General features: G+C 41.0%; 1 protein-coding gene across 1 annotated transcript in view; it reads left to right on the top strand.

The window, feature by feature from the left end:
* The window catches only part of vwa5b1 (von Willebrand factor A domain containing 5B1), a 207,043-nt gene that overhangs the window by 136,082 nt on the left and 57,382 nt on the right, over positions 1-13,579 (top strand). The window contains exon 16 of the mRNA XM_048614851.1: positions 10,763-11,050. Coding sequence (XP_048470808.1) covers positions 10,763-11,050 — 288 coding nt within the window. The remainder of the gene's footprint in view (positions 1-10,762; positions 11,051-13,579) is intronic.

Raw genomic sequence — 13,579 nt, forward strand, 5'->3', positions numbered from 1 at the left:
GTTTGTGTGTTTTTGGCAGGAGGTAGAACCGAGCTGTGCGGTGCTGGGGGACTATTAGCTTGGAAGTGGAGAGGGGGCCGGGGGAGGATCACCGGATGAAGTGACATCAGTTACTGTATTGGATACAATAGACTGACGTGCCGTGGTGGGGTCATGGCCCAGGGGAAGGTAGGAGGAGGTATCTGAGAGTTGGCGCTCAGCCTCTGCAAGGTAGAGGTCTGTACGCCAGACTACAACAGCACCACCCTTATCAGCAGAAATTTTTCTCCAAATTCTCTAATCTTTCCTTGTATCTCAAATCCCTCATTCCGGGTATCATTCTGATAAATCTCCTTTGCACTCCCTTCAAGGTTTTAACATCTTTCATTTGTAGACAATTGAGGACAAAGACACACTTAGAAGACAAAGGGTGGTAGTGGACAGAAAATATTCAACATGATGCTCAGTTATGAGTGGTGTACCACAAGGATCTGTTCTGGGTCCTCTTTTATTTGTGATTTTTGTAAATGATTTGGATACAGGAGTGGAAGAGTGGATTAGTAAGTTCGTGGACGATACGAAGTTGGGTCAAGTTGTGGATAGTGCAGAGGGCTGTTCGAGGTTGCAAAGGGACATTGATAGGATGCAGAGCTGGGCTGAGAAGTGGCAGATGGAGTTTAACCCTGAAAAGTGTGAGGTGATTCATTTTGGAAGGACAAACTTAAAAGCAGAATACAAGGTTAACTGAAAGATTCTTGGCAGTGTGGAGGAGCAGAGGGATCTTGGGGTTCATGTCCACAGTTCCCTGAAAGCTGCCACCCAGGTGGATAGAGTTGTTAAGAAGGCATATGGTGTGTTAGCTTTCATTAATAGAGGGATTGAGTTCAAGAGCCGTGAAGTTATGCTCCAGCTATACAAAACCCTGGTTCGGCCACATCTGGAGTATTGTGTCCAGTTCTGATCGCCTCATTACAGGAAAGATGTGGAAGCATTGGAAAAGGTGCAGAGGAAATTTACCAGGATGTTGCCTGGAATGGAGGGAGGGTCTTATGAGGAAAGGTTGAGAGAGCTAGGGCTTTACTCTTTAGAAAGATGAAGGATGAGAGGTGACTTGATAGAGGTGTACAAAATGATCAGAGGTATAGATAGAGTGGATAGCCAGAGACTTTTTCCTCGGGTGGAGGTAGCTATTACGAGTGGGCATAGTTTTAAAGTGAGTGAGGTAGATATAGGGGAGACATCAGAGGTAGGTTCTTTACTCAGAGTGGTCGGGGCGTGGAATGCATTGCCGGAGAGGGTAGTGGAGTCGGCCTCATTAGGGGCATTTAAGCGGCTATTAGATAGGCATATGGATGATTGTATAAGGTAGCGGTGGAGGTTAGAAAGACCTTAGGTTTAGAGTAGGGTAAAATTTCGGCACAACATCGTGGGCTGAAGGGCCTGTACTGTTCTATGTTCTAAGTTCTAAAAGGTGCCCAGAACTGAACACTCCAAATATGGCCTGACCAGTGATATGTCAAGGTGTTGCATCACTTCCTTTGTTTTAATCTCTATGCATCGATTTTTAAACCCAAGAATTTATAAGCTTTCTTAACAACGATTTTAACTTGTAGGAATAACTATCAGGAACAGCAAGGCTCTCAATACTGATGCCTGGGGAGCTCGCAAACCTTCAGCAAGCCTGAGAAGGCCCATTAACCATTACATTTTGCTTCCTATGCCTCAGTTAATTTTGTACCAATTATGTTACTCTCCCTTTTACATTGTGACCGACAAAATTCCTTGTAAGTCTATTGTGTGGCACTGTATCAAACGCCTTCTGGAAATCCATGTACTTTATGATGTGGGATGTGAGATTTATCTATTGGAATATAAATTGTTTTAGAATTCGGATTTGAGCTGGGGGAATGTAGACTTTAGGTCTGTATATTTGAAAAGATTAATGATTAACTTGTAAATATTTTTGTAGACATGGTGATTTCTTCTAAACCCAGTGAGACAGGGAGATCTTGGTGTGTAATGAGTTTGTTTTCATTGGGAGAGGTTTACTAGCAAACAAAGTCAACCGCTTTACATTAGGTGCTCAGTTCAGAAAGTCAGAGATTAAATATATCTCTTTTGATTAGGGGAAAACACTCAAACTTGGAAAATGTTCTTGGGTTTGAATTTGATGGTTTCAGAGGTTTGGTTGAAGCTGGAAGTGTAACATAGTTGCTTCTGAGAAAAGGAGATCACCTAGAGCTGTTAGAGGAAGGTTATCTTAGTGTAAGGAATTTTGTTTTAAAGTTAGAGACCAGAAGCGTTTGGTCACAACACTGAAGGGGTTACTTAAAACGGAGAATGTTTAAACTTAGTTGTAGGAAGGCTCCAGAAGGAAGTGATCTGATTCTCAAGATGGAAAATTGAAGCCAGAGTTAAATTAGGTCCTGTAGACATGAAAGAGAAAGAAATTCTCTCTGGTGTGAATTCTGTGAAGGAATGCTTTTGGGATTAATGGAATTACATGAGTTTCAGAATCTTAAAATTTGAGATATTTTTAAAGAGGTTAATTTATTCTATTTTATCTTCATTTATTTTGTGCAATCAACTTCTGTTCCTATCATGAAAATCAATCCTGCAGCCTCATGCACTGATGTTTCAGTGAAAAACAGATTTTGTTAAAACCAAAAGAAAAAGATCTATAAGTGAGATTTTAGTGTGGGATCTGACTTGTCCAATAATAACATTAAGTGGGATCATAACAAAAGCACATCAACAGCCTTGCCCTCACATACCCACTATCACATCTTCAAGAAACTCCAGCAAGTTAGTTAAACATAATTTTCCCTTAACAAATCTATGCTAACTCTTCTGAATCATAGAATCCCTAAAGTGTAGAAATAGGCCATTTAGCCCATCAAGTCTGCACTGACCCCCAAAGAGCACCCCACCCAATCTCCACAGTTACCATGGCTAATCAATCCAACCTGCACATCCCTGGAGGTTACAGGCAATTTAGCACACACCTAAACCACACAGCTGGTGTGGACTGTGGGAGGAAACTGGAGCACCCAGAAGAAACCCACTTAGAGACAGGGAGAATGTACAAATTCCACCCAGATAATCACCTGACGCTGTGAGGTGGCAGTGCTAACCGCTGACCACCATGCCACTCTTTTCAAGCCACATTTTTCCATGTGACATTTAATCTTATCTTGAACAAATTCAAATTGCTTCCTTTAGGGCAAACAAGGCTGAGAAGAGATTTGACAGAGGGGTTTAAAATCATGAAGGGTTTAGTTAGAGTAAATAAAGAGTTGTTTCCTCTGGCCCCAGGGGAAAGATAAATTGACTAAAAAAAGCATGTACCAAGTGGAGGAGAAACCTTCATACAATGAGTGGTTAGGATTCAGAATAGTGAATAAACGTAAGAAGAGACTGTGAAACAGTAATCCAGAAACCCCAAGCTATTGATCTGGAATCCCACCATAGCAAATGGTAAAATTTAAATTAGTTTGGAATTAAAAGCTAGTCTAATTGTGACCACATTTTTCTTTTGTAGTAAAAACCTGCCTGGTTCACTAATGTCCTCATAGAAGCCTATAAAATTTGAACAAGAATAGACAGGGCAAACACAGGAAAGATATTCCTGATGACTGGGGAGTCCAGAACCAGGGCTCACGGAGATGAGAAGTTCCCTCACCCAGAGAATGGGGAGCCTGTGGAATTCTCTGCCACAGACAGTAGTTGAGGCCAAAACATTGAATGTTTTCAAGAAAGAGTTGGATATAGTTCTTGAGGCTAATCAGATTAAAAGGTATTAGGAACAGGGGACTTAGTGGGATGATCAGCTATTATATTGAATGATGGAGCAAGACCAAATGGCCTTGTCTTATTTTCTATATTTCAATGCTATTCCTTACCAGGTCTGGTTGACCTATGGCTCCAGACCTACAGCAATATGATTGATTCTGAAGCGCCATTCACTTAAAGGGCAGCTGGGGATGGGCATAAATGTTGCCAGTGACACCCACATCCCATTCAAGAATAAAAAAGAAAAACACAGATTCAACAATAACAATAACAACAACAATAACATTCTGCAGAAGAAGGAGATTTCAACAAGAACTATTAATTTATACCATTTGGTTATCATCAGCGATTCTTTCATATTTTGACTTTTTACAAACTGGGTAGCATCTAGCAAAGACTTGAGTCACGGATTCCTTCTGCATATCAATGATCAATTAATTATTCAAATACTCTTCCAAACATCCACCTTTAACTCTAAAGAAACATGGCAATGTGTGTTGGGGAGTTGGGGAGGTAATGTTTAATTTATTAGTGAGTTATTAGTAAGTTCGTGTCTGACAAAGCAGGTCAGTTATAAAAAGGAACTTCTATGATTCATTAAGTAAATAATAATTTGACCTTCCTAATAATTTTGAGCTAAACTGTCAATGTGATAAATGAACATACTTTTTTTTAAGACCTGGAAAGATGCATGTACTTGGTTTGTTTTATACCTGCCATTTTTGATAAAGTTTTTCTTAGACAATGATAATGTGTTATATTCAAAACAAGTCAAAAGACACAAAATCATAATTAAAATGCTCCTGGCGTAAATGTCAGCATTTAATAAAATGTCAGGTTATTAATGAGACGTTAAACTGAGCTGAACTCTAATTTGAACAACAGTGGTGTTCATTCAAACACTATCAACTCCTAGAATAAGTTGCTGCAATAACTCGAATGACCCATATCCATCTATTCAGTTATTGACGATTTAATACTTTCAATAAATATTTCATTAAATACAAAATCAAAAAATCAATAGGATATTCCACTGATTAAAATTCTGTTGGGATTTTCATTGAAAAAAACTTAAACTCTCATCTGGAAAAGAGTTAACCGAGAATCAGCTCCCCCAACCCCCCAACCCCCCCCACTGCATCCCCCCCATCCCCCCCACCCCGCCCCCGCCAAAAGCATCCAAATATGTTTCCAAGAGGGTGAAACAAGAAAAATATTTGTCACATGTTTTATAACATTGCTTAAGGATTTCCTGATTAATAGTTGAAGTGAACTTTCATAGATCCTTTAGGAGCTAAAGAGTCTTCAAAATGACCAAGACGTGTCTTGAGCTGCAACATTGATTTAACGTATCTTGAGCAGCAAACACCATCATAACAGAAGAGAAGAAATGTTTGCTCGCAACAGCCACCCAGAAGGTTCTGATCATTAAATTGCTCATTATAAAATGGCACACCATTTTGGTGGTCAGAGGCTCAATGATGACCCCTCCAAACAGTAGTCAATCATACTGCTGAAGATTCCAAGTCACCTGAAGCCATGTTCACCATCCACTTATTGTTGGAGGTTTGATGGAGACACAATATTAAATATCCTGGGAACTTTCTTAAGGAGTGATCAACACTTTATTACTATTTTCCTAGAAATTCTGTGACTTTTACCTAAAGATAATTAATGTTGTGCTAACTCTACCTTGTAGGAGTCACCAGGAGAAAAGCAATGTGTTCTTAAGCATGCTAGAGAGGTCCGTTTGACCTGCAGAGGAATGTAAACCTGACAGTATCAACTATTGCAGGGGAGAATGACAGATGGACAAGATGACTGGCACCCACCCCTACCCAAAGACACATGGGCAGAGAGTCCCATGTGGGGAATTCTCACTTCCTAGACCTATGTAACCTTAGTACACTGAGTGAACTCGGGCATTCCCAATCTCTGAAGGTTTTGTGAGCCACAGAAATACCAAAAAAAATGCAAGAAGACTGCCTTGAATTTCTTCCTGCCATTTCTCTTATTGTCTTTCATTTTACTTCCCAGACTATTAGGAGCAGGAATCAGCCATTCGACCCATCTGGTCTGCACTTCTGTTTAATAAGACAGTGCTGATCTGTCTCTGATCGGTTCTTAATCCTCCCACCACTGGAGATGGTTTCTATCTATTTACTCTGTCCTGACATCTCAAATTTCTCTTTTGTTCTGATAATTATTATTGCTTTGTCAATGCTAAACCAAAATTGGGAGAGTAATAAACTCCTATTGACTGGTTTTCCTCTCTATCAATGTAACTGTTTACTCTTAACTAAATGCAAAAATATCTTAAAACCTGAAAATACAGAAAATTGTTATTCAATATTTTCAGAAGACATCTGTTTTGCCTAAATTTAACAGTTCAGTTGTGGGATTAGTTGTACATTGTTCAATATTAATTTAAAGTGCAATAATAGCCCTTTGAAACTGCTGATGTACTGAAGAAACCATCACATAATCTCTTCTGGTACTGTATACACCTCCTTAAAAATGGTCTTTACCACTCCTGCACTCAAGAGCCCTCCCCCTGCCTGCCCGCCCACCTGCCCAATTAAATATCTTGACTTTCTTTGTGAGTCCATTTAAACATTCTTTGACATCTACACTAATCCTTATTTGCCTTCCTTCAATATGGCTTTTTCCAGTTCCTAAGTGCAATACTTTGACATCTGTATAATCGTGAATCTGGCTTCCTAGTTTTATTTATCTTTCTCACCCACTGTCTACGCTTCCAGGTTTCTTTGATGCAACCTGCACTTGAAGTAGACCTGACTTACCTATTTATGGCAGCCATGTCAATTCTGATGTATGCCTGAGGACCTTCTTGACCTATTCCTTCTCACTACATACTCTAATGATGGTATTATCCAGACACAGTGATACAGCTTCTCTTTCGGTGTTGTTTTCTTTCATACGTACATGGTACGTGGGATCACTGGCTGGGCTAGCATTTATTACCTAGTCTCAATTGCACTGGAGAGATTTGTAACGAGTTGCCTTCTTGAAGCATTGCAGCCCTTGGATTGTTGGTACACCTATGGTACTTGTTAATGAACAAGTGCCAGGATTTTGACCCAGAGTCACTGAAGGAACAGTGAAATATTTCTAAGTCAGGCTGTTGTGTGACTTGGAGGAAAACAAACATATGGTGGCATTCCAAAGTATCTGTTGCCCCTGTCCTTCTAGGTGGGAGAGGTCAGGGATTTGGAAGGTGCAATGTTGTTGCATATAAAGCAATCCGAGGCATATAAATAACAAGTGGGAAAGAACACCAATGCTTCACCGGAGGTGCACTAATGATGTTACCTAGAGGGTGATGAAACGTCTGCAATCAAACACGCCGGCTCGGTGAGCAAGTCTACAACCTAAGCTAAAAATCTTACCAAAAAAACTTTAAACACCTACAGGCGCAACACCTTTACACTGGCCCATAGACGGGAGACAAATGCCTTCTGTCTGAGTGCGACCCGCGAACAAGTATACTTCCTGCACAAATGCCTCAGAAAACAGGCACTACCACAATGTTTAAAATATAAACCACCTATCAATAATCCACAAGCACGGAGAACAGCTGCACAGAACAGCCATAGAATGATAAGGGTCGTGATCAACAATGCCCACAACCACCTCCACAAACATGAGCAGGAAATTGTGTGCGAAAATACTTTTAACTCCGACACAACTGACCAAGAATGGATGACCAAACCGGAACAAGCCATCACCATATAACAACAAAAGACCAGAACAAGGAAAACAATAGCCCTACAAGAAAAACTATCCAAACTCATCCACAACAATGACATGAACAACAAAGAAACATTAATCAAAAACAGAGATAGTAGGAACTGCAGATGCTGGAGAATCTGAGATAACAAGGTGTAGAACTGGATGAACACAGCAGGCCAAGCAGCATCAGAGGAGCAGGTGTCTAGCCTGAAACGTCAGCTTTCCTGCTCCTCTGATGCTGCTTGGCCTGCTGTGTTCATCCAGTTCTACACCTTGTTATCTCATTAATCAAGAACAACTCACACTGACCACTTACAGATAGTCCTAGTATGCGAACTGAATGATAACTACAGAGATGTCAAAAAAACCGACTTTCCTGGCTGCACTGGAATCGACACTAAAGAGCAATGGACTCATGGAGGAAATACAACAGACATCAGACAGACAATAGTCCCAACACTGAGCAGAAAAGGTAAGTGGAACACGTTTAACACGGAAGAGAGGAAAGCCCTGGAAAGACTCAAAAACGACAGAAACATCATAATCTTACCAGCGGACAAAGGATGGATGACAGTAATCCTTAATAGATCCCAATACATCGAGAAAGCTAACGCACTACTAGCAGGTGCCGACACCTAAAAATGTTGACAGACCCAACAGCACAGTTAGAGAACCGGATCAAAACAACCCTGAAAAAAATGACAACTCAGTTGGTATTAGCAGGACAGACTGCCAGAAAATGAAGCCCCGCTTCTATGGACTCCCTAAAGGTCCACAAGCCAGGGGTCCCCCTCAGACCCATTGTCTCACTACCAGGCACACCAGACCTAGCCAAAGAACTACAATGGAAACTGAAATACTTAGTTGACAACACTACCCACTCCATACTCTCCTCCCAAGAATTCATCAACATCATCAAGGACACCAGAATAGAAGAGGATGAGATAATGATATCCTTTGATGTAACAGCACTGTCCATAAACATTGACCGAGCCAAAGGGACAATTGCCACACTGCTGGACGAATCAGGAAGGCAGGCACCCCACAATACCAACTGTATCAACAAGGGCAGCACCCTGAAACTGCTGGATCTGTGCCTCACAACCCACTTCACCTTCAACAACCATATATTCAAACAAATCAATGGAACACCAATGGAATCCCCAAAATCAGGACTGATAGCAGAAGCAGTAATGTGAAAGTTAGAATAGACAATACTCTCCACTTTATAACCCAAACTTTGGGCCTGATATGTAGACGACACCTTTGTCATTATCAAACGCACAAGACTAGAAGAAACCCACTGACATAATCAACATCCTCACCGGAATAAAATTCACAAAAGAAGAGAACAATAACTGACTACCCTTCCTAGACATAATGGTAGAATGTAAGAACAAATGGGAAACTCCAGACTAGCATACATAGAAAGACCACACATACGGACTAGATATTTAATTACATCAGCAACCACCCCAACACCCATAAACGGAGCTGCATCAGGATCTTATTCAAATGAGCCACAACACACTGCAGCAACCTGGAATTACGCAAAGCAGAACAGGAGCACTTATACAGAGTTTTTAAAAGGAATGGATACCCGAAAAACACAATCCGCCATTACCTCCACGACAGACCACAACAAGAAGACACAACACGGCCAGACACACTAGTCACACTACCGTACATCAGGAGCATATCAGAGATGACCACAAGACGACTTAGACCCCTGTGTATCAAGGTAGCCCACAAACCAACAACCACCCTGCAACAGCTACTGATGAACGGAAAGGATCCCATAGGTCACAACCAACAAAAGTAATGTAATATAAAAAGTACCACGCAAGGACGGTGAGAAACATTACATAGGCCAAACCAGAAGAAAACTGACAATAAGTATACATGAACACCAACTAGCCACCAAGAGACATGACCAATTCTCACTGGTCTCAATACACACGGACAAAGAAGGACACAAATTTGACTGGGACAATACATCCATAATAGCACGAGCCAAAAGAGACATGCCAAGGAATTCTTGGAGGCCTGACACTCCAACCAGAACTCCATCAACAAACACATTGAACTGGACCCGATATATAAACCACTGAGAAACAGAACCAGAAGTGATGCCAACCGCCCCAGCAAACCGAGGCATATAAATAACCAGCGGGACAGAACACCAACACTTCACCGGAGGCGCACTGACGATGTTACCTAGCAGGATGATGAAATGTTTGCAACCAAACACACCGGCTCATTGAGCAAGTCTGCAACCTCAATAATTTTGTTGTCACAGAGTTTAACTTTCACTGCCTTTCAAACTTGCCTTCATATTATCAAGAACAAAAACAAAGTTACTGGAAAACCTCAGCAGGTCTGGCAGCATCTGTGGAGGAGAAAACAGAGTTAACATTTCAGGTCCGGTGACCCTTCCTCAGAAGAGGATATTATCAATTCTCTTTAAGCTTAACTTAAATCATTTGTGCACTCCATACATTATAAATTCCAATTCCACTCACCCTGGTGAACCTTCATCCAGTCAGTTTGCAGCCTGTCACTGAATTCAACCTCAAGCCACATTTCCCTTGTGATTGAATTTATTGAATGAATAGACACCCACCACCCACCCCCAGCAACACCTGCTCCTCCTTTCTATTCCGACAGCCATTTAATCGATTAAGCTCAGTCAGCAGTTTAACACTTGCTATACTGACTCCCTGTAGCCCAAAACAAATTTTTAAATTGTTCGATGGTCTTAGCCATCCACCTTCTTGCTTATCATTCCCCCTACTTCACCACCAGGTCTGTATTTCTAAACTTAGAAATATTTTAAATAGCTTTTTGCACCTTACCAGGTGTCTGTGTTTATGAGGATCTTTTTGATTGAATCACCTTTCCTGCTCGTCTGGGACTTCTTCGTCTGCCTATGAAGTGTTTCATTAATGCTCATGACTCCCTGTGATATCCAATCTACTCATTGTATTTATTTCAATTACTAAATATTCATTAAAAAATATTTACATTGTGCCATTTTCATCCTACTTTTCCTTTTCGCCTTATTCTTACATCCCATTTTTCCCAAAATTTATTGCTATAACTTAGCTTTATTTGAACTACCCTCATCATTCTTGAGGTTTTGTCACAGATTTGGCATTATCAGATTGGCTCATGTTAGATATAAAACCTTTTGCATTGAATGCCTAATCACTTGATTTTTTTTTGATTGTTTTTGCAGGCCAGTTTCACCATCTGTCATCAACTCTTGATATTGAATCAGCCCCTGAAGACCAGAACCTGTCAGCGATGGAAAACCTAGCCAATAGCTGCAAAGCACTCATTTCAGGGCTATTGTGTGGTGAAGTTATTCAATGGGAAGTTGGATTTGATCTTCAATCCCTTCTTCAGCACACAGAGAATAGTAATGTGGAAGATCTGTGGAGCGAAACAATCCATCACTTGGCAGCTAAGTCCATCATCCGAGATTTTGAACAAATGGCTGAAAGAGAATGTGAAATAGAATATGGTAAGAATTCATCAGGATACACATATTGTCAGATACACATTGAAGGATACCAATAATGAAGGATACAAATACTAAAGTGAGCACTTGGTGATACATATCAAGTACACAGAGGCAGTAAACTATATGATGAAGAGTGAATGTGTTTCTGAGTGGGACGATCGGATTTATTTTCCTTCACAAGAGCACGGTGTGTGTAGAATCATAAAAGGAAGCTGAGGGATGGTGAAAAATAAGGACAGACTTGCCACCTGGAACCTTATTAAACTTAGGAACAGGAGCAGACCATTCAGCTCTTGAACTGACACTGACAATTTAGATCATGGCCATTTATCAATCTCAATGCAATTTTCCTTCTGGGATAGACAATTCATTAACAGTTATTTGAAGAAACTTCTCCTCATTTCCATTTTAAATGGCTTGCTCTTTATTCTGAGACTCTGTCTCCTGTTTCTAGACTCCATGTGCCAGCCTCAGTGACTTATGGGCAAGGACACTGGGGCCCTTGTCATGCAATAGTAGTGTACACAAAGCTCGGGTTCAAGTCCCACCTGCGCTAGGAGGTGTTTAATAACATCTCAGAACAGGTTGATTAGAAATTGTCTGGACAAGGAAACACAGGTCCCTTTGTACATCAACAGGACTCGTAGGGGTGAAGGTGTTGGTGGAGGTGAGAACTGAGGAAGGGTCACTGGACCTGAAACATTAATTCTTTTTTCTCCTTCACAGATGCTGCCAGACCTGCTGAGCTTTTCCAGAAACTTTGTTTTTGTTCCGGATTTACAACATCTGCAGTTCTTTCGGCTTTTAATTAGTGAGACCACACCTGGAGTATTGCATATAACTTTGGTCACATTACTTGAGACAGAATGCAGTTGTTTTGGAGACAATTCAGAGGAGGCTCACTAGATTTATTTCGGGGATAAGGGGTTTGTCTTACAAAGTGAGATTGAGCAGTTCAAGCTGATATTTTCTAGAATTTAAAAGAATGAATGGAGATTTAATTGATGTATATAAAATGGTAAAGGGAAAAGAAACCGAATAAGTGCTGATGCTAGAAGTTGGAAATAAAACCAGAAATTGCCAGAAAAACTCAGCAGGTCTGGCAGCATCTGTGGAGAGAAAGCAGAGTTAACATTTTGTGTCCAGTGACCCTTCCTCAGAAGAACAGAAGAAGAACACTCGGAAGAGTTCTTCTGAAGAAGGATCACTGAACCCAAAACATTAACTTTGGTTTCTCTGCAAAGGTGCTAAAGGAGATTGACAAAGTAGACATAGAAAGGATGTTCCCTCATGTGGGGCAATTAAGAATGAGAAGTCGTAGTTTTAGGATAAGGGGTGGCAGATATGAAACTGAGATGAGGAGGAATTACTTCTCTCAAACGATCATGAATCTGTGGAATTCACTTCCCTGATTTCGGTAGACGTTTATAAATCATGTTGACTCTCCCTAATAATCTCAATGAGGATGTATTCCACCTAAACTGGAGGAACACCAATATCCTGGCAGGGAGGCTTGCCTCCCTGATTCCAGGGTCAAGGATGTCTCCGAGTGGGCACTGGATATTCTGAAAGTGGAGGGTGAGCAACCATATATTGTGGTACATATGGTACTAACAACATAGGCAGGAACTTTGAAATTGTCCCCTGCACACCAAGATCTAAATTATCACATATAAAACATATATGACATATAAAAGACAGACAACCTCTCATGTGAGCAGCCATTTTGGAAAGGGACTGTGAAGTCAAAGTTTGGACTTTGGTGAGGGTTGATCTTTGCTGAGCAGGGAATGAGCAGCATTACGGTATGTCAAGGTAAGATCTTTCCTTTTCTTTTAATCCAAAAGTTACTAGAGGGGTGGTAATGGCAGCTGGTGGAGTGGTAAGCTCCTCCTGTGAGATGTGGGAGATTAAGGAGAAGTCAGATATCCCGGACAACTCTGTGTGCGGGAAGTGTATCCACCTGCAGTTTCTCTCAGACCACGGGAGGACTCACTGAGGAGCATATAGGAGGCAGAACATCTGATAGATGCAAGTTTCAGGGATGTGATCAAGCTAAATGTTCTGCCAGACAAAGCAGTGGTTTAGCATGTGGAGAGTTTGAAGAGAAGAGAGGAGCTAAATCAAGTCTAGTCGGAAGAATGGACAGGGCTAGTTTAATGAACACGACAGGGCTGGTGGTCTGAGTGTATTTATTTTAATACAAAGTGTACAGCAGGTAAGGCAGATGAGTTAGAGTCTGGATTAGAATATAGAACTATGATGTTGTAGCCATTACAGAAACCAGGTTAAGAGAAGGGCAGAACTGACTGCTCAATGTTCCAGAGTTTAGATGTTTCACGTGTGATAGAGGAAGATGTAAAAGGGATGGAGGAGTTGCATTACTGATTAAAGAGAATATCACAGCCTCACTAAATAAGGACATCTTACAGGACTCATCCAGCAAGGCAATATGGGTAGAACACAGGAATAAGAAAGGCCCAATCACTATGATGGGGTTATACTGTAAGCCTCCCAATAGCCAGCAGG

Source organism: Rhincodon typus, chromosome 31, assembly GCF_021869965.1.
Source record: "Rhincodon typus isolate 14 chromosome 31, sRhiTyp1.1, whole genome shotgun sequence".
Classification (NCBI taxonomy): Eukaryota; Metazoa; Chordata; class Chondrichthyes; order Orectolobiformes; family Rhincodontidae; genus Rhincodon; species Rhincodon typus.